Genomic DNA, 22,000 nt, shown 5'->3' on the forward strand with positions numbered 1-22,000 from the left:
TGTGTCGGCGAGCGCCGGCACAGACGAAGTCTATACTTATATCGTTTGCCTAACTTGTAAATAACTACAAACTTGACATTGGCCAATCTTTGTAAAGCCAGACGACAGAGAAAAAAAAAAGCATCCTTGTTGCCATAGAGATAGTATATAAACAATTGTGGACTTCGTCTGCGATCAAATCCTACTCTATGGTCTGCGATGGCGTTTGCTGGCGCGCGTGCTGTGCTTGTTTGGAGTGTTTTTTTTTTGTTAAGAGTGGCTGGTTTTTGTGTTAGTTGGTGTTTTTTGGTGGTGGAACTGACTGGGAAGCGCTCTAAAGGGGCGCCGCGCGTATGTCGGCGGGCGCCGGCGCAGACGGAGTCCATACTTGTATTAAATTCAATAACTTAAAAATATCACAAACTTGACATTGGCTCATCAGAGTAAAGCCAGATTTAAAGAAAAAAAAAAAAAAAAAACAATTGTCGCATTTGACATCACAGACTATTTGATTTTGACATGACATTTGACACAAAGTTAAAATGGTGCGTGATAGCGTGAGAACTCACAGAACTCATTAATTATTTCTTAGTTCCTTAGGCATTATTACAATCAATTATCAAATACAACTTCAAAGTGCAAGTGCGACTATGGTTTGCAAGCTTTTTCTGATAATGTGAAAAACACTAGGCACCAGACATTGTTCTGCAAAATGAGTAATCGTAAGTAAACTTATTTTTAATTGTTCAGTAATTGTTATTGTTTTCGTCGCGGTTTTTAATGAAAAAATGTCCATTAGCGAGCCGGGGCTCTGCGAAACGGCAAGTGAAGCCGATAGAGCCGCAATCCTTATTGGATTTTGATCTTGGAGAGGGAGAGAGTTCAGACGACTCTGATTTCCGTATTGAAGACCACCCAGAGGAAAGTGATGACTACTCGATAAATAGCGATGATGACAAGAGTAAGAGACTTTTTCTTAACTTATCGAATTACCAGCAATTTATACAAAAAATTATGTGAATATTCAGTAGGTATTCACATCTTTTATGTTAGCTTTTATGTATGTATTTGTACTCTTCTCATTGAGTTCTAGACAATGATGCTGACATGCTAGGGTAAAAAAAATTATCCTTTTTCAATTTTTATGCTTGGAAGACCCCCTGAAAAATAAATTTATCTTTAGGTTCTATGCCAAATACATAAATTTCAGGTTTGTAACTCATTTCGTCTACGAGCTAGACACACATGCTGACAGACAGCAGAGTGATATCAATAGGGCTCCATTTTACTTTTTGGGTACAGAATCTGTAACTAAATGATTTTTGTACATCAAAATCTATATTTTGAAAATTTTAAATGGGTTGACGCTATACTTACTACTTATTACTTATGTATGGCAGAGTCAGAGTTAAATGCCTTTAACTACATTTCAAATCAAATGTTCATAGGCAATGGTAATCACTTAACTTCAGGTGACCCACCTGCACATTTGCTCGCTATTTTCATAAAAAAATCTTCCTGCAAGAGTATTATGCCTGCCATATGTTTTGGGTTAGTAAGGGTAGGTTAGGTTAGTAAACTTTCTAAATACATTTTGACTCAAGTGAAGATCTCAAGATAAAATGGATTTGTAAGTGCCATAAGAATCGCTTCAGTAGAACTACTTAATTAAAAAATTGATTGCAAGATTAAATGAAATAATACAAAAGGGAAGCTCAATAAGTTGCTCTTCTGATAGACTATGCTTTCTCATCAATTTTGCAACATTTTTCTAGCTGTGGTGTAGTAGCAAATCTGAAGAGACCCTTAAACTGTTTAAAATTGCTTTTTATTATAGAAGGAGCCACAAACACTGCCAGCTCTGAGGAACAGTCAGGTTCAGAGGCGGAGGATGATTATAAGAATACAACTGGAAAGCTTGGAGAGGAGATGTGCATTACAGATTTACTTGAAAAGGCCAAACAACAAGTATTTAAGGTATTTTATTAACCCCAACCCAAAAAGAGGGGTGCTATGAGTTTGATGTGTGTATCTGTCTGTGGCATCGTAGTTCCTAAACTAATGAACCAATATTAATTTAGTTTTTTTTTTGTTTGAAAGGTGGCTTGATTGAGAGTGTTCTTAGCTATAATCCAAGAAAATCAGTTCAGCTTTTGAAAGTTATCCTTCACTTGTCGGGAGTGCTACAAATTTTCAATTTACACTTGTTAATCTTAAGTTAATTGGTCATTATAAAAAATGATTCCCACAAATTGAGAACCTCCGCCTTTTTTGAAGTCAGTTAAAATCAACATTGCATAGGAGTTTTATATTTTGTATTTTTAGAGCATTTAAATATCACTTGGTTTACCTGTGAAAGAAAATAATATTGTGAAAAACCCCACATGTCTATAGGGTACTTCCCGTTGACCTAGAATCATGAAATTTGGCAGGTAGGTACCTCTTATAGCACAAGTACAGGAATAAATCTTAAAACCGCGAATTTGTGGTGACATTGTTTAAAAAATTATATGTGTTTAAATTTTCAAAGTAAGATAACTATACCAAGTGGGGTATCATATTATGAAAGGGCTTTACCTGTACATTCAGATATTTATTTATTTTTATGTATAATAGTTTTTGATTTATCATGCAAAATGTTAGAAAAAAATACCCAAGTACGGAACCCTCAGTGCTCGAGTCTGACTCGCACTTGGCCAGTTTTTTATGTAATTTATTTGTTTGTTTTTGACGGAGTAAAGGATATTTATTTATTTATATTTATTTTTTACAGTATCCTGAGCTGGCAAGTGTACTGATATGTGCTGGTTGCTTGGGCTCAAGGAGTGACGATTACAATGAGATAGTAGAATGTGATGGCTGTGGTGTTACAGTACATGAGGGTGAGCTTCTTCCATATGTAATTTCTGGAATTTAGTCCATATTAACATATATAAAAATGCAAATGTGAATATTTAAAAATAAAACACATAAATATAATATACGTAGATATATTTTTAATTGTTCAAAAATAAAATATTTCAAATAATTTTCATTATACTTAGACTAAACTTTCCTATCATATAATTTGCATAGAGTCTTAGTAGGTAAATTATCAAATCAGAATTAAATGAACCTTCTTTGTAAAATATGTTCATCTGATTTACATAGGCAATGGGTTTTTGACTAAACTAAATTTAGAGTATCTGCATCTTTTTCTTTTTAAATTGCTAAAGAAATGCAGAGAATGAATTTTAAAATTCACTTTCTGTCCTTTTAAGGATTTATTTTTATTTTTTAGCAAAAGCCTTATCCCAATCCATCAAATACTTCTTGAGTGTCACACAAACATATGGAAGCTAAATTTTATTTATATTTTAATATAGTGTTAATATTATAGGCTGCTACGGCGTATCTGACGTCGCCAGTGAGTCAAGCACAATAAGCTCTGCCTCCACAGAGCCCTGGTTCTGTGAGGCGTGCAAAGCTGGCGTTACTGATCCCAGCTGTGAACTATGTCCCAACAAAGGTATCTTTACTTTTTGGTATTTTTCCTGCAGTATCTTTTTCATAATAAATAACGAGCAGAAGAGCAGGCAGGTCACCTGATGTTAAGCCATTACCGTTGCTCATGAACATTTGCAGCACCAGAGGAACTGCCAATGCGTTGTCGACTTTTCAGGAATTTGTTGATCCGCCCCTTGAATAATCCCATGTTGAAATCCAATGAAAACACTGCCAAAGGGAGTTGGTTCCATAGTTTGCCTATGCCTATCATTAATATCCTAGCAGTATCAAGATAAAGTTTAGTCTTGCTAGCTATTCTCTAGAAGAACTGGTGGTAGAGTCTAAACTCATCATAAGCACCCTAAGATGACTCATTAAATAAAATAAATATTATTTTCATATATTTTGACTTTTCTAATGCTACCAGTTTTACTAACAGTTCATAAATATGTCTTTTGTAGGTGGTATTTTCAAAGAGACTGAGGTTGGAGCGTGGGTTCATCTGGTATGTGCCCTATATGTACCAGGAGTAGCTTTTTCAGAGGTTTGTTTACAATTATTATTGGTACAGTCAGAACTATAATTTTAGTTTTCTATTGGCTCTGAATTTTAACTGCAACTTTGCTGAAATGCTTTACTATTATATATTGAGCCGCCATTCTACGCGCTTGGTCTGCGCTGGCTCAGTTCGCGTGTCTTCTAGGTAGAACGTCTGTCAGGCGTGACGTTGTTCGAGATGGCGTACTCGCGCTGGGGCGCGCGCTCGTGCGCGCTGTGCGCCGACGCGACGCTGGCGCGCACCGGCGTGTGCGTCGGCTGCGACGCGGGCCTCTGCAAGACGTTTTTCCACGTCACGTGGTGAGATACACTTGAAGGCTCTAAGAGCAGTGAAATTTGTTATGTGAATATTATTACAGAACAGAAAAGTAACATTTTTCACATTTAAAAATGGTGCATTAAATAAAATTATAATCAATCCATCCGCAATCTGGCGATAAGTTACTTAGCGATGTTGGTAGTTGTCAAAAAACATCATACTATTTTCGATAAATAATGACATTGTCAATTGGTTACTTAGGTTACGTTATTCTTTATCAAAATTGTATGACCTGTAATCTATCGATAGATTTATCGATAGTTTTTCGGCAAAAAGCAGCCAGCATTCCAAGGCTGAATGCTTCTTGAAACGGCGGCCTAAGCGACTGCTGCAAGCTTCTGACAGTTCCCTTGTATTTAGTGGCCAGCGCGAAGGTCTGTTGGCCGAGGCGCACTCGGAGGAGGCGGAGCAGGCGGACCCGTTCTACGCGCATTGCCGCCTGCACTCCGACAAGGCGCTCGTCAAGAAACGCAAGCGGAACTGGCTGGCGCTGCAGCTCCGGACAGAGAAGCGGTATACATCATTTTGTATTGTAGTGCTCTGTGCGAAAATCCCTTTTGAAACAGGCTGAGCAGGCAGACCCCGATTGCTAATTAGTTACTCTGCTGGGAAACCAACCTGGAATCTCACACATCTCTCCTGCTCTGTCAGACTTAGTTCAATTGATTGAACAACCCGGAAAAAAGTCAATTCTGTTAACTGCTCGGTCTAACAGATGTGAAGCGTAATATTTATTCCATTCTGTAATCTCTTAGACTTTTTTTTATTCAGTCCACAAAACTGACTGCAATTGTAAAAAATAGCAAGGTAGTATGTGCAAAAATACTGGTTCTCAATTGTGTGTTCTGGATGTGGATGTAGCACTTATTGCAATTATATCGAACAATCTAGAGAAATATTCTGTCTGTTAGACTGCTCAGACTAAAATTGACTTGAACAAATAATAAAAATTATCCCAAACTGGACTGGTATACTTAATACATATTTTTTTGTACAGACTGTAACTCAATATGTTTTTATTGTATTATGACAGCAAACAGGAGTTGCAAAACAAAGTTAATGAAGAGGAGAAAAAAAGGATTCAACGTAAATTGATCAAATATAGAAAAAAGTATTCACAGCAGAAAGAGAACAGAAATCCACCATGGGGTATGTATTTTTCTGTGCTGCATGCATCCAAAGATATCACCAGCAAGATGTCACCTCGTCGTCACCCGAGAATTCTACTTTTTGGGACTGATCTACGTTTTAATGTTAGTTAAGGTATAAAAACTATGTGAGAGATGAGAAGGAGGCATTCTGTCGTCACACTTCGACGCAGTCTCTTTGTTAGGTAGATTAGGTTAGCTTTATGTCATCATAATGTAAGTCTGCATCTAACATTGATGCAGACGTTAGGTTAGGTTAGGTTAAAATGTAAGAATCTATACTAATAAATAAAATTGGAGTGTCTGTCTGTAATTTCGAAATAACAACCGCATATTAAGGTCATATGGTTATTTGAACGATACTATAACTGAATCACACGTTTTTAAAATTTTTGTCTGTCTGTCTGTCTGTCTGTCTGTTTGAAAAGGCTAATCTTGGGAACGGCTGAACCGATTTTAACGGGATTTTCACAGACAAGTAGAGAATTGACCAGGGAGTAACATAGACTACTTTTTTAACCTACTTTCAAAATGGGAGTTGTGTTTTTCTACCTATGTACACCGAAATCTCCGAGATTTCTGAACCGATTTGCGGCATTTCTTTTTTAATCGATAGAGGAACTTTGCGACATTGTTTCATAAAAAATTTGGAGTCCAACTCCTCAATCCTGATGCTGCAGGGGATCTAACCAATCCACGCGGGCGAAGCTGCGGGCATCAGCTAGTCCTAGAATAAATTTAGTAGTAAATCAATATGTGTTTCCTTCAAAAATTCTTCTGGCTGCCGCTTACGTAACTAGCATCGTAATACAACTTTATTTTGCGTCCAGTGCCGACGCAGAAGATGGCGCGCATGATCTACAGCAGCGCGTCGGCGATGCGCAAGTTCCAGCGGAAGGCCGAATGCATGGGCGTCGATACGCACGCACTCGAGTTTCAGGACGCACAGGTGACAACAATAGTTCTTAATCGTTCACTTTTGGCAGAGCGGTCATGGCTATGAACTCTCCTTCACTACTGCTCGTGCGATCTCCCTTCAGCGATTTCAATCAATCAGCCTGTTTGCGTCCACTGCTGGACATAGGCCTTCCCACTAGCGCGCCACAACACACGGTCCTCCGCCTTTCTCATCTACCCACTTCCGACTACCTTCTTAAGGTCGTCGGTCCAGCGGGTCAGAGGTCGCCCCACACTGCGCTTGCGGTCTCCACTCCAGAACACGTCTGGCTCAGCGGCCAGCGGCTCTGCGACAGACATGACCTGCCCACTGCCACTTCAGCTGGCTAATTCGTTGCGTTATCTCTGTCACTTTGGTTCTCCTACGGATTTCCTCGTTACGTATCACTGTGCTTGTCACACTTAAAATTTGTGAAAAGAACAGAAACTCTTCACTACCACCACGTGCCAGAACTACCCAGAACGCCCTCTTTTCTAGGAAACAAAAGGATAAAAAAACTATGCCTCTCTTTCACATCCTTCCTTATTCCAACAATGCAAATAGAAAGGATGATTAGTGTGAACGAGAGGCATAGTTTCCTAGAAAAGATGAACTACTTGCAAGACGGTCGTTCTGGGTAGTTCTGGCACGTGGTGGCAGTGAAGAGTTTCTGTTCTTTTCACAAATTTTAAGTGTGACAAGCACAGTGATGTTTCTAACATTCCAACGTATAAAAAACTAGCAGTTTAACTAGCAGCATGATAATCTTCAAAATTATTTTGAATTAAACTAATCTACTGAAATTTGCACCTTGATATGAAAAAACGACTATAATACCAGAATTACGAAACAAAGAGTAATGTGTTATACCTCATTTAAATAGGCATTAAATCAGCAAATTTTTCTGATACAGGGTCACTTTTCCGTAGTACATTTTTTTTTCACAGTGCGCTTTTAAAGTGACACTTAATTTTTGGTAACGCTTTAAAAGTTTTGGAAAAAAATTAATAGCTCTTGTAATTTGATAGCCAGAGCCTCAGTAGAAGGTTTGTAGTGCTGATACATTATCTAGTAATGACACAACATCGTTTGTTTTATTGTTTTTTATCTCATTTTTTTTAAATTAGTCTAATTGTTAGAGAATCTGGTATTTTGTTAAAAAACCCAAAAATATTCATAACTCTTAGGGCAATTTAAATATGGCCATGCTGTAGAAAACTTTTTTACTGAAAATTACCTCCTCTATCTCCCTATTGCGTTTGATCCACGACTTTTTGACCACCCTGTATAGCGCAGGCGTTTGCACTATTATTATATCGTTCAACAGATGGCAGCACTAAAAGACGTGTCCAGGCGTTGGCACGTGCCCCCCGCGTTCTCCGTAGAGTTCGTGGGATACTACCTCGAGAGGAACACTCGCGTCACCTCGCTAAGGAAATCTCTAGAGAGACTCACTAAGGAGAATGAGAAGTTAGTGGCAGACGATGAGAAGTTACGAACGGATTATGATGAGGTTAGTAGTGCATGTCTTCTTTTTGTAGTAAGTTATAAAGTTAACTAACTGTTGATTGCCATCTAACCGGGTGATTATGTAAAGGGCAGTACCTGAAAATGGTAAGACAGTTTTGTTAAACCATTCTACCACCACGTTTCTACGCGACATATCGTACAGTGATCGCAAAACAAGTTCAGCCTGAAAATACAACATGGCGCTTTATCGATAGGCCGATAAGTCACGGCCGAAGCAAATCCACTTTTTGTCCTACAAAATCCATTGTTTTTTTTTTTTCTAAAGAAAATTAGCCATGTTTATCATGACTAATATTCAACTTTTCCCCTCCTACTAAGCATAAAGCTTGTGCTAGGAGTATGTACGACAATGGAGCAATGGGTAAACAGCCAACCTTTCGGATTTCAGTCCGCTCGATTAAGTAATCGTTGCGCTATTAAGGGTCAAAAAATATATTAGAAAATATATTGAATACAAATAGGTATATTCTAGCTAATATGTACAAACATGGCAAAAACTTTTCCCTTTTTAGTTCGGACGCATTATACATTCAGTTAGTTAGCAGAAGGCGTCTAGCCGTAAAGTTAGCATTAAGCAAGCAAGTTGTCGAGCATTAAAATTGTCGTCAAATTAATGATGAAACGGTAAGTAAATATTCGCAGGCCTCAAAAGAAAACACCAAGGCGTTAGAAAAGCTCACATTAACGCGTCAAGGCCTGCAGAAGATCTATGATGCGCTAGTGACGATACGGCCAAAGAAGACGATGCCCGCTATACTGGAGGACACGCCTCTGTTGCCGCCCGTCGTGGCGCGCTCCACGCCTAAAGTGACGCCACAGCAGTTGCATAAACGGTATAGTACACTTACTCTAGTTTTTCTACAACCCTTCCCAAACAGTTGCGAAATTAGGTCGGAATTTTCGTAATGTATCATCACAGAACCCTAGTATTACTATTCTGAGAGCAATTAAATTCTAGCTAATAAACGCAAAAATATGACGAAATGCGTTGCAATGTCTTGAAAAAGTTATAGCAACCAAACAGTTAAAGTTTTCTGTACCTGTGAGTGCAGTGGTTTATTTTAAAATGTGGTTAGACATAGCAAATAACACTTTTTGAGACAAATCAACCTCATTGTTTTGAGGAAGCAAGTTGGGCGGGTAATTTTTTCAAGGTTACTGCAATATATTCTGTGCGTTCAATATTCCTGCCAAAATTCGCACCTGCTTGGGAGAAGTGAAAAGATATAATTTTTGTTGTTTATTGTCTGGTTTTCATTCTTTTAGTATATGTGGGTTATGAATTAGGTATGACTTATTTAGTATTATGACATCAGAAATATTTGCTATTTAACTATTATAATCAAGTAATATTGATTACTATTATTATAAAATTGTTTACCATGTCATAAATAGAGTGGAGTCATTATTATAATCATGAATACTATAACCGTTCCCATAGTTTGTAATTATAACAACTCAAGGAAGGGGATGAAAAACCTTTTATATTAACGGCAACTATGTATATATGTATTTTTATTTTGTGTTCTTTTTAAACGCTTTTTAAATTAACGATCATGTTTTGAAAGAATTGAGATAACAGGTTTTCTTATTTGCTTTCAAAGAAAACAAAAGTAATTTATTTTCAGAGTATATGTCTTGCATTCAAAGAGATAATACATATATACATTATCGCAATTGATTTGTTAAGAGGGTGGTGGTATAATGATGTTGAATGTTCATAATTATTGTAAACTGTATGGTCGGTGGCCAGCAGGTCAATTTCTGTACCCACCGCGGCTGCACTTAAGATGGGCGTTGGTTTTCCTCTTAGCGACAACCCGGACGCTCGCCAAGGGAAGGTCTTGTCTACTTCGTTGGAAGGTCAGTACATTGTTTATTTTTATCGTTGAGAATGATAAACAGCTGTTTCCATTTAACCCCGATAAAATCTGTTTGACAAATACCAGCCACCATAGATCGAGTAGGCGCCTTATTTGTTTTACTACGACACCGTGATTTGTTTGTACTTTAAACGTAATGTCCTGTGCGTGGTGGTCGCCAGCCACAGGCGCGCTGGCGGCGCGAGAGTGTGCCGTGTGCGCGCGCAGCAGCGAGCAGCACCTCATGGCGGCGTGCGACACGTGCCACCACCACTACCACCTGCACTGCCTGCGCCCGCCGCTGCAGCGCCCGCCCAAGAAGAGCAAGCTGTACGGATGGTGAGACTGCCTTGTTTACTTTGTGAAATTCATAGCATTCAGCGCTCAGGCGACCACGGCCCCACGGCTACATTGTGCCACATGCGATACTTGCTCTGAAACTTTTGAAATTTTTTAGCTATTTCTATTAATTTTTATAAGTCTTTAATCTCGATCAAATTTACTTCATACAGGCAATGTTCCGAATGTGATAAAACCTCAGATTCAGAGCCAGAAGTACTCGAAAAGAAAGTCCCTCGACGCTCGCGAATTAGATACAGCAAAGACGGAGCGATTATATCGGAACCACACAGCCCCGGCTCCTTACCGAACTCGCCGCCGCCCAAACACAAACTGGAAAAATCTCATAAGATCGAGAAACCTAAACTTAATGTTCCTACAGAGAACTTATCGCCTATTAAAGTGACGATAAAACCATACGAATTCACAGAAGAAAACGAAAGTGTAGAATTGAAATTAAAGAGAGACAAAAGACCAAAATTTAAGAAGGAATACATATCAACATCTGGAGGGGAAACTGAGATCTCAGCGAAGAAAATTCATAAGCGGAGTTTCACGTCGCCCATTTTGACAAATACTCCATTGATGTCAATAACACCGATAGTGGCTGACAGTCCCAATGATTCGCACAACGAACATTCGAATGATTCCGCTAACGTACCACCACAGAAGGACTCTAGTTTGTACACCCAAAACTTGTCATTTTCAGCGTTACTAAACGATTCGAAGGAAAGAGACAGCAAAACTATAGAAAGTTCCATAGAAAGTACGCTCGCCAATCTATCTTCCGATATCGCGATGTACAAAGCGAATAGGAAACGAAGGAAGGAGAAGCACAGATCTAGATATTCCCCAGATTTGTTGCGTACGCCGTCGAAATCACATAAACATAAGCGAAAGAAGAAGACTCAAGACATGGAAAATCCTGGACTTCCACATCCTAGGATCACAATTAAAGTATGATTTCTTTATCACATTTTTCTACTCATTTAATACTACCTATTAGAAAAGGTTCTGATATTTTTGGTCGTTTCAGATCAAACCGATTCCAAAACCGGATGGCTCTTTGGATACACAGATGTTCTACGTGCCAACGGACAGCAATGATGGACCACCTCCTACAGTTATTAAAAAACATCCTAAGGTAACAATTCAAAAAATCATTCTAGAATTTCCATTTATTTGTAAAATATGTTTGAAAATTTTGTATTTTATCTCACCCTACTTTTTTAATTTAAAAGATGCTTCCAAAGCGTAAAATTTGTGTTTTTTGAAACTTTTTCTCTGAGGTACCAAAACGAAAATATAGCACTCGACTCGATCGCTCATGTTCCTGGTTGTTGTTAAATTTTATCTGCCAAATTGAAAGGTAAAATTTGGCTGACCAGAAACCCGCCAAGTTGGTCCAAAAACTTTGTTCTCATGCTCATTCTCATGGTTCAGTTAAAAAGTTCCTTATAAAAACACCCCCCAAATCAGTTCCTGGCTACGGTCTTAGGAATAATCCCAAGAAAATTAGCGTAACTGAGAATAATATGCATATTTATGACTCGTTAAGTGATCGTGATTGTAATATTGTTCATATTTTTTGTAGCACACTGAAGTAGAAGCGTCGAAGACTTTGCTGAGCCTGCCACCGCCACTGCCTCTCAACACGCCTGATCCTCTAGCTACCACTCCTGAAAACGTAAGTACATCTTGTCTTAAAGTAACTTTAAGGCTGAGATCTATAGAGCTTACGAGTCTGCTCAGACTTTTAGAGCCGGTCAAGTGCGAGTTGGACTCGGATACGAAGGGTTCAGCACTATTGTACAAGAAATCTGAAACCAGTAAAATAAAAAATCATAGTATTGCGCCATCTTGATGTGATTTAGTAAACTAATTGTTTCGGAAACACAAATCTTTAATTATTTTTGTGATGGGACACTATATTCACGCTTTTCGGATTTTCCTCTTTACTTGTGCTTTAAAACCAGGCTACCAAGTTAAAACTTTTACTATAACTCGAGTCCCATCTCCTCAACTTCATACCGCAAGGGTCTAAAAGGTTGCCTCAGAACAGGTATTTTTAGATAATAATGTTTGGAAGCTACGATTCGTCGTAGGTTTATAAATTATAACATTATAATAATAATTTTGTAATTCTTCTATGTTAAAGTCTGACCAAAATCAAATAACGCTGTTTAGATCTTAGCCTAAGTATAAAGATTCCTTAAAATTTTACGACAAAATTTTGTACTGAAGTTTCCTCTATTATTTGCAAGCTTGCTAGCGATAAGGCTCTTGCAAATCAGGAGAAAGCCGCGATACCTACAGAGTCTACAAAGCCAAAGGTAAATAGTTATTAGTTAGAATAAATGAATTCATAGATTACCTAATTTGAATTCCTCACTAATTACTTTGTGTATTACATACACTTATTTGTGTTCTTAAAAAATCTCATAAAGTATATCCTAACTTTTGTTGTTAAATAAGTCCTACTCAATCAGGCGTCCGTCGAATTTTATTAATTGATACGCATTTTTATTTTACATATTTATCAAGTAGAACAACTTAATCTTATTACACTGCGCACATTATGGTCTTTTAATATACATACTGCGGCAATATTGAAAAACTCATGAATATTAATTACATTGAAAAATGTTATAAATAATTTTTATTTTTTTGGACCATAGCGCAAACACAATACACAGTACAAAACACAGAAACAACAAATATTTAATATACACACTTAATTATAAAAATATAAAAAAAATATTTTTTTTAAAAAGAATATTAGCCATGCTAATCATGACTAATACTCCCCTTTCCCCTCCAATTAAGCGTAAAGCTTGTGCCAGGAGTGGGTACGACGATAGTGCAACGGGTAGGGTTTGAACCGCCGACCTTTCGAAAGTCCGTCCGCTCCTCAACCGTTGAGCTATCGAGGATTCATCATTGTAATATTAGCAATAGATGACTTTATAATTATATTTAAAAAAAAAAAATATACCTATGCCAATAGATTCAACTCTACTAACTCGTGTTAGGTATTTTTTCGACGTTTATTTAAAACTAAAAGTCACCCATTAGGTATACAAATTGTAACAAGGAGGTACATTTCAAGATCCGTCAGAGGAAAACTTTTTAAAGCGTCTTTATCCTTTGTAGACGCTAACAATACGTGATGTGATAACAAAAGACAGTTCCCCTCGCGAGGCGAATAAAGGATCTAATGTGTGAAGTATGTCTTCCGTAAAACGTCGCTCGCCCTAACTAGACGATTCATGTCTTGTGACTCGTGAACGTCACCGGTGCATTTACGATAAGACATTTTTTAGAGAAGTGTGCCTTCTGTCTCCTAACTTTGGTCCTAAAATTATATTTCGTCCCTTACCAATTTGCTACAAATATAGTTTGCATACTACGGAAATAGTCTTTTTGTCCCGAAAAATCAAGAAGTTTCCACGGAATTTTTAAAACCATAAAATCCAAAAATAACTGAAAATACTATGTTCCTTTTTGTATAGCGTTCTAGTCGCGCCCGTAAAAGCGCGGGGGGCTCCGAAAGCGTCTCGACGAGCAACCCGCTCCCTCCTATGACTCATTGCGACGTGTGCAAGCAGCCCGGCGACACTAGCAATCTTGTCAGGTACGTCACATTTGGCAGATACTGTGCAACATGTCGCTCGATATGTGGCCCAACATGTAACGAGCGATATAAGGAACTCTTGATTTACCGTCAGACTCCGTTTACACGGCTTCAACACACACACACACACACACACACTATATTGCGCACACAGTTTTGCGTATGGAATACACTAAAAATATCTCTTATTCGGTATACTACTTCAAGTATCTACTTTTGAATCGTCAAATGCATCTACCACTGGTTCGGAATGCCTTTCTTACTGAAAAGAACCAGCAAGAAACACGGCGGTTGCTCTTTTCAAAAATTGTGTTAGGGGCGGATTTTTTGCAGCACTGCAGAGGCATACAATACATAGAGGCGAACTCTACTCGCTAACAGTTCGCTGACTGGCAGCGAAGAAATAAGAGTACAACTTCTATGCGGCTGCCACGGCAAACAATATTCAAGCATCAAACAGCTTCAAAAAGTCCTGCTGTTCTCGCCTCTCATCAATGGCCTCGTTCCCGTTATAACTTCCATCAGTATCATACTATTGTCACACTTCACACTAATATTACAAAAGCGAAAGTTTGTGTGTGTGTGTGTGTGTATGTTTGTTACTCCTTGACGCAAAAACAACTAGACGGATTTGACTGAAATTTGGAATGGAGATAGATAATATCCTGGATTAGCACATAGGCTACTTTTTATTTCGGAAAATGAAAGAGTTCCCACGGGATTTCGAAAACCTTAATCCACGCGGGCGAAGTTGCGGGCATCGGCTAGTGTTATATATAGCTCGCGAGCCAATAGCCTGTAAAGTGTAAACACAATGTGCTAAAATGAACTGTATATAATGTAGTCGTGGTCAACATTATTTCACCGATGTCAAGCCCCACGGCTATGTACAGTACAAAGACTAAACGTATGGTAAGCGCCAATATGTAGTCGGTAAGATTTATCCTTGGCACCAGGCCATTAAAGATGCATTTTAATTTTCGTAACGTTAAAATACTAACAGGTTTAATTTTATGAATAAATGAACTTGATTAGCATTTTCAAACTACCAGTTTTGTAAAAATTGTCGTATAGAATAAAATTGCTCTCCAGAAACATACTGTATTTTGTTTGGAATGCATCATTTTTCCTCTTGAACTTGTCGACAAAAGACAATAAAAAAGAGAATATTAAAAGCATTTCCTTTGAATGAAATTACACAGATATTTAAACATTCATAACAAATTAAATTCCGTACAACTTTACAATTCAAGTAAGTACGAACTATTCTCGCAGCCAACTTTTTAGCGTTAAAAGGCAAGTTAAAAGAGAAATAGGAATTCTTCGGTTCGCTGCCAAGTGAAAATAGATGCATAAGAGTCTCTCCACATTTCGTCGATGCGAAATCGCTTCGCCTTGACCTGTTTAGAAACAACTTCAAATAAGCAGCATTGAATCACACTAATATTATAAAGGCGAAAGTTTGTATGTGTGTGTGTGTGTGTGTGTGTGTGTGTGTGTGTGTGTGTGTGTGTGTGTGTATGTTTGTTACTCCTTCACGCAAAAACTACTGGACGGATTTGGCTGAAATTTGGAATGGAGATAGATAATATCCTGGATTAGCACATAGGCTACTTTTTATCCCGGAAAATCAAAGAGTTCCCACGGGATTTCAAAAAAACCTAAATCCACGCGGGCGAAGTCGCGGGCATCGGCTAGTTTTTGATATGTATTTAAAAATTGAGGGAGAGCCGTGATATCCCAGTTATATTCCAGTACGTCCGCCGTATTCGGGAGGTCAGGGGCCCGATCTCGGGCACGGACCTCTAAGGCGTTTTAAGAAATTAAATATCACTAGCATGAACGGCGAAGGAAAACATCCTTAGGAAAATTACACGCCTGAGAGTTCTCCATAAATAAATAATCTAAGGCGTTTTAAGAAATTAAATATCACTAGCATGAACGGCGAAGGAAAACATCCTTAGGAAAATTACACGCCTGAGAGTTCTCCATAAATAAATAATCTAAGGCGTTTTAAGAAATTAAATATCACTAGCATTAACGGCGAAGGAAAGCATCCTTAGGAAATTTGCACGCCTGAGAGTTCTCCATAAATAAATAAATAAAAATTATTTAGCTCAACAAAGAATGTTGTTCTCAAAGGTATGTCTAGTCTGCCAATCTGGACTTGGTCAGAGAGCTGGAATCCTTCTCATATTGAAAGGGGACCCGTCCTCTGTAGTGAGTCGGCGAAGGGTCGATCATGATGATGACGATGATGATTTAAAATATATTTAAAGGTTTTCCTTAAATTGTAAGTAAAACATAATAACAATTTTACTATAAACTAGAGGATGCCCGCGACTTCGTCCGCGTGGATTTCGATTTTTAAAGATCCCGTGGGAATTGTTTGATTTTCCGGGATAAATAGTTGCCTATGTCAATAACATGGATGCAAACTACCTCAGTACCCATACGAATCAGTTAAGCGGATAGGTTTTTAGGAATCCCGTGGGAACTCTTTGATTTTCCGGGATAAAAAGTAGCCTATGTCCGTCCCCGGGATATAAACTAACTCTATACCACGTCAGAATCGGTTAAACTACTAAGCCATGAAAAGGTAGCAGACAGACAGAGAGACAAACTTTCGAATTTATAATATTAGTATGGATAGTCAGTCTTTGAAGGGGAGTTTCTAAAGCGATTGTTCTTATTTAGATGCGACGAGTGTAGCAAGCGGTACCACTTTACTTGTCTCGAGCCACCGCTGAACAAGAATCCGAAAAAGCGCGGCTACTCGTGGCATTGTGCCGACTGCGACCCCACTGTGAGTATTGAACTCTCGGCCTGAGGTAAGAGCTTGTGGGAAATTTTGTGTGCAAACATGTTATGTGCCTTGTAGATCTCCCCTCCCGGTAAGGCGCCATCTCCACGGGCGAGAGTATCGCGGCGATAGTCTCGCCGTGTCACCAAATCCGATACCAACTCTATGGACCTATTTCCACAGGGCGATACGATCGCGGCGATACGACGAGTGACTCTGGACGAGTATAATGTCGTGGATTCGTCGCGTGTCAGGACGATATCGTTGAGTCTCGATGACGATACCGCCACATTACGCCACAGTTGAGAGGCCCAACGAGGCGTTGTGGTCATTCACGCAGCGAATAGCGATCCGTTGCGATCTCGTAGCGCATCGTTGCAAGTCGCGACGACACGCTGGCGAAATTATCGTTGTACCGTGGAGATTATTCGACGATAGTAGGACGGACGCGTCGCGATACTCTCGCCCGTGCAGAAAGTTAGACACCTTCCGTGCCTAACCTTCTTCCACCTAGCCGTGAATTCCAAAAACATATTTCTTTTTTATGTAATTATAATGTGGCTAGTTCTCTTCTACGCCATCTATAACTAAATTAAATTGGCAGGCCTAAATCAATGGTTTCTTTTTCCACAGGGAAATGAAAGTGATAGCAAATAGCAATATATTTAAACCTGTCATTTTGGACAAGAGAATCGTAACAAATCAATACATTGCATTTTCTATGTTTGAAAACAAATAATGGTGCTTATTCTGTTGTTTGCAATCACTTACCTAGAACTAAAATAGAAGTTTTAAATACAGTGCTATCCCTTTCATAATGTTCCCTGCGGCAAAGGATAGCACCTTTAGACCTGTGAATGTAGTTTAGATTGCAGATTGTTTGCAACAAAATTAGCACCACTGAAAAATAAGCAATTTTCAGGCTGGCGTGATTAAAAGTTGTTTTTGGCAACCGCCCAGAAAAGGCACTAAAACATTCAAGCTTTTATCAAATAGGTACTCATTTCATAGAAGATTTCCCACTAGCTCTCCAGCTCACTACGCTGGCAGCAGTAAAATAAAAAAAATCAGTAGAAATTTATACAGAAATTTTACCATTTCCAGTTTGCATAAATGTTCTCGAATGAATTCTTTTCATTTGGATTATATTTTTTTAAACTTGATTGGACGGTTCTGGGCAAACCGGAACCTTGTTTGTGTTCTCTTTATTGAATAATTGATTGTGCTGAAACAACAAATTTATCCAATCAAATGAACTATATTATTTTAATTTCATTTGGAGTTTAAAGTTTCCTATAGGTCTTTATTGTAATGTGTGTAAAGATGGGGATTGACTTGTACCACTTTGAATACAATTAAATTACAACCCAGAACAATATGATATTGTGACAAAAAACAAGTTGGTAAGACTTTGGTCCGTAATGGGATAATTTACCAATCGAAATTTTACAAAAAAAACCTTTTCTTACAAAAGTGCAACTACTGTTAAAGTCATAGTAGGTATAATAAAATTAATGGAAGCTATTATGAAGGTGGTAAATAAAGCTTAACTAGTTTCGGGCAACGAACATTTTAAGCTCGAAAAGCTGCGTTAATGCTCGCCCCGGCGATGCTAATTATTATTATTATAACCGTTGAAAATATCTCGGAGTCGTACGCCTTAGTTTTAGAAAAGGAGCAACCGAAGTTTTTCAACAGACTCTGTTTTTATAGTGAAAACAGATTGGTTGATAGATTTTAACAAAATATATTAACTCACTTTTTGTTTGTTTGATGTTCTCTGCAGTTGCCGAACTACCCATTCGTTTTTTTTTTTTTTTTTTTAAAAAGAATATTAGCCATGTTAATCATGACTAATATTCCCTTTTCCCCTCCAACTAAGCGCAAAGCTGTATTAGGAGTAGGTACGACAATAGTGCAACGGGTGGGGTTTGAACCGCCAACCTTTCGGAATTCAGTCGGCTCCTCAACCTGTTGAGCTATTGAGGCTCTGGCTCTTGATATTTTAAAATATATGACGTAATGATAAATCCAATATGGCTAATATAACAAACAAAAACACGATTTGAAAATATAACTATGCATCGAGATTGATATCTAATGCAAAAATGCTGTTGTATAGAGTCCAAAAATATATAGCTAATCTATATATATCAAAATATTAACTGTCCGTATTTGATGGAGTTTTTAAGCAAAAGTATTCGGGTTTTAGTTTTTGAACTTTGTCTTGTTATTAAAACAATATTTTCTCATACAGGACTTGGAAGACAATAACAACTGAAGCAGCTGGACGTTATGGCTTGAGAATTTAAGAGCATTTAGGAGTATTAAGTATAGTTTATAAGGATAAAATAATATAATGTGTTAGATATCTAGGCTTAGATCTAGAACTTTCAAGATGAGACTAGGATTGTCAAGAAATAAACGAATCACGAGAGTAGGCGGAAGTTACTCGTATGGTTGTAAAAAACAATGATCATCCATTGATTTGCCTTAATGTGATTGACAGATTTACACAAATTCCAGTGACTAAATCAGTTTAAATGAAAACTTACTGAATGGTCGAAAGACCGACTGTGTTACGTATTCGCAATTATTGAAGTTTAGATTAAAGTCTGTCTATATAGATATTTGCTATAGCTTTGATCTGTAATCGTCTAAGTTGTCTTATTTATCCGGATGCGATCTTGTAAATTTTTATTTTATTGTAATATCGATTGATAATTGTTGTTTACTTGCATTATTGTGCTTCTGTATCATTGATACAATAAATATTATCGAAAGACATTCAATGCAGTTTTATTAATATACGCCCAGAAGAAACCCCTAAGCAATACTCTCTTTAGTGCTGGAAACGCATGCTGATGAAATCATGTTATAAATACTTTCATATTTGAAGATTTTTTGACGTCAATTTTAAAAACAGGATTTTCGTAAGTGTTCGGTTTATTGGTTATTTATAATTATTACACAATTATTATTCTAGCACAAATCAATTTCCTAATTTTATTTCTTATTACAGTCGGTCAGGGTTAACAATTTGGCCTCTTCCAAAAATAGACCGTAAACAGAAAACTGATTTCGAATGAAAATTTCTTAGAATCCTAACTTTTTGCATCACACTAATATTATAAAGGAGAAAGTATGTATGTGTGTGTGTGTGTGTGTTTGTGTGTGTGTGTATGTTTGTTACTCCTTCACGCAAAAACTAATGGATGGATTGGGCTGAAATTTAGAATGGAGATAGATTATATCCTGGATTAGCACATAGGCTACTTTTATCCCGGAAAATCAAAGAATTCCCACGGGAATTTTAAAAAACCCACATCCACGCGAACGAAGTCGCGGGCATCAGCTAGTAAAAGATAATTTTATCCGAAAGAAGAGACTACGTAATAATTTCAATCCACTGCTAAATACTATGAATTATTGAATTTATGTATTTATTTAGATTTTGGAATCTCCTGTAATGTGTCTTTGAGTTATTATCTTACTAGCTGACGCCCGCGACTTCGTCCGCGTGGATTTAGGTTCTTCGAAATCCCGTGGGAACTCTTTGGTTTTCCGGGATAAAAAGTAGCCTATGTGCTAATCCAGGATATTATCTATCTCCATTCCGAATTTCAGCCAAATCCGTCCAGTAGTTTTTGCGTGAAGGAGTAACAAACATACACACACACACACACACACACATACAAACTTTCGCCTTTATAATATTAAGTGTGATAAGTGTGATAAGTGTGATTTACTGGAGGTAAGTTGGTTGATATTCGGATTTAAAGAAAACCTTAAATCCATACGGATGGAGTCGCACGCAAAAGCTACTTTAGTAGAAGAAAGAATATTTCGCCTTGCTGCGTCAAGCAACTGCAACATCTCATTAATTAAACAGATAAACATTTTAACTTAAAATTAACAACGTTACGTAGGTAGGTAATGGTTAAAAGAAGTTTCTCGTACAAGCTTTTTGATGGTTCGTAGTTTCATACAATCTCAGAATATTAAACTTTCCAGTCAATCGATCGATTGTAAAACGCTTTCAAACTAAGAGTTATGAACGTAACATTATGGCGAGTTCTAAAGGATATTACTTCTAAGTTTCAATGCTAAAGTGTATGAGGGTACTAAATCTTGAACCTGAAAACTTGGTCTTCTTTGTTGAAGTTTTCGAGAAGTGGATGGTAAAACAATCACTTTGTTGAGTTGGACGTCTTGCTCTACTAACGGTGTGCAAAAAGCTTTACTTACAAGTTATGACTTGTAAGTTCGTTCATATGGAACGAACGAAAAGAGAGCGTATACCTTCCCACATAGATTCTATTTTAACCACTTTTAGAATATTTTTAGAGTTCCGTACCTCAAAAGAAAAAAAGAACTTATAGGATTAGTTCGTTGTGTGCTGTCTATCTGTCTGTGTATGTTCGTCGCGTCTTTCAAGAAAATATAAAGGGTCGGTACTTCCCGTTGACCTAGAATCATGAAATTTGGTTGGTAGGTAGGTCTTATAGCACAAGTAAAGAAAAACACCGAAATTTTTGGTTACATCACAAAAAATAAAAATAAAATGTGTTTTTGAACAAATAATAATTGATATTTTCAATTTTCAAAGTAAGATAACTATACCAAGTGGGGTACTTATCATATGAAAGGGCTTTACCTGTAGTTTTTGATTTATCGTGCAAAATGTCGAAAAAATACCCGAGTACGGAACCCTCGGTGCGCGAGTCTGACTCGCACTTGGTCGGGTTTTTAATGAAAATTGTCACTGTATACAGCCTACCGAATACATAACTAATTCTTTCAAAGAGCGGCCATACACAGACTGCATAAAACAGTCATGATTACATGCTGCGACTGCATAGCGAATTACAATTTTCCTTTCATTGCATTACCACGAGACTGCTCGAACAGTCGTTCGTCGACAGAAAAGTCAAATACATAATTCTTGCAAAGAGCGACCATAAACGGACTACTCGAAGCTGTCATGACTGACTTCGAGCTGTGACTATATAGCGAATTACAATTATTTTTCTTTCATTGAATTGCACGAAACCGTTTGATCAGTGGCAATCGCTTCGAGCAGTCAACTATTAGAGAAGTTTGACAAAAGGTTGTGACTTTATACAGGCAACCGAATAAATAATTCTTGCAAAGAGCGGCAATAAACGGACTGCTTGAAGCAGTCTTGACTGTCTTCGAGCTGCTACTGCATAGCGAATTACAATCTTCCTTTAATTACAGTACACAAGACCGCTCGAGTCAAATTGCCAACTTCTCTAGCAATGCTAAATGGTGGTCCATATACTTACCTACCAAAGTTTTCACTCCTTATACTTTTAATTTAACTAGATAGCTAAAGATATAGATACACACTTTTAATGTTTTACTAAACTAACTTGGGAACT

The 22,000-nt window shown here is 37.7% G+C and overlaps 1 protein-coding gene across 7 annotated transcripts; it reads left to right on the plus strand.

The window, feature by feature from the left end:
• The first annotated feature begins 509 nt into the window (after positions 1-509).
• On the plus strand, positions 510-19,380 carry LOC123867330 (PHD finger protein 14). Of its 7 annotated transcripts, none has more exons than XM_045909320.1 (21): positions 510-701; positions 779-940; positions 1,817-1,956; positions 2,753-2,861; positions 3,359-3,487; positions 3,927-4,009; positions 4,169-4,323; positions 4,703-4,855; positions 5,376-5,491; positions 6,321-6,439; positions 7,755-7,940; positions 8,600-8,790; positions 9,711-9,820; positions 10,002-10,158; positions 10,332-11,115; positions 11,195-11,302; positions 11,753-11,845; positions 12,423-12,491; positions 13,671-13,792; positions 16,490-16,598; positions 18,853-19,380. In XM_045909320.1, the coding sequence occupies exons 1-21, from the start codon at positions 692-694 to the stop codon at positions 18,874-18,876; spliced, it is 3,129 nt and encodes a 1,042-aa protein (XP_045765276.1). In that variant the 5' UTR covers positions 510-691; the 3' UTR covers positions 18,877-19,380. The 7 variants fall into 7 exon arrangements, with proteins under 7 accessions (XP_045765276.1, XP_045765278.1, XP_045765277.1 ...); XM_045909322.1 differs by having other exon boundaries at positions 10,008-10,158; XM_045909321.1 differs by having other exon boundaries at positions 9,714-9,820.
• Positions 19,381-22,000: the final 2,620 nt, after the last annotated feature.

Source organism: Maniola jurtina, chromosome 8 (assembly GCF_905333055.1).
Source record: "Maniola jurtina chromosome 8, ilManJurt1.1, whole genome shotgun sequence".
In the NCBI taxonomy this organism is placed as follows: Eukaryota; Metazoa; Arthropoda; class Insecta; order Lepidoptera; family Nymphalidae; genus Maniola; species Maniola jurtina.

Excerpts from the sequence above, each read along its gene's own strand:
- LOC123867330 (XM_045909320.1), top strand. Across the intron at positions 6,440-7,754 it reads TCGAGTTTCAGGACGCACAG|ATGGCAGCACTAAAAGACGT; the intron begins GTGACAACAATA and ends ATCGTTCAACAG. Across the intron at positions 8,791-9,710 it reads CCACAGCAGTTGCATAAACG|CAGGTCAATTTCTGTACCCA; the intron begins GTATAGTACACT and ends GTCGGTGGCCAG.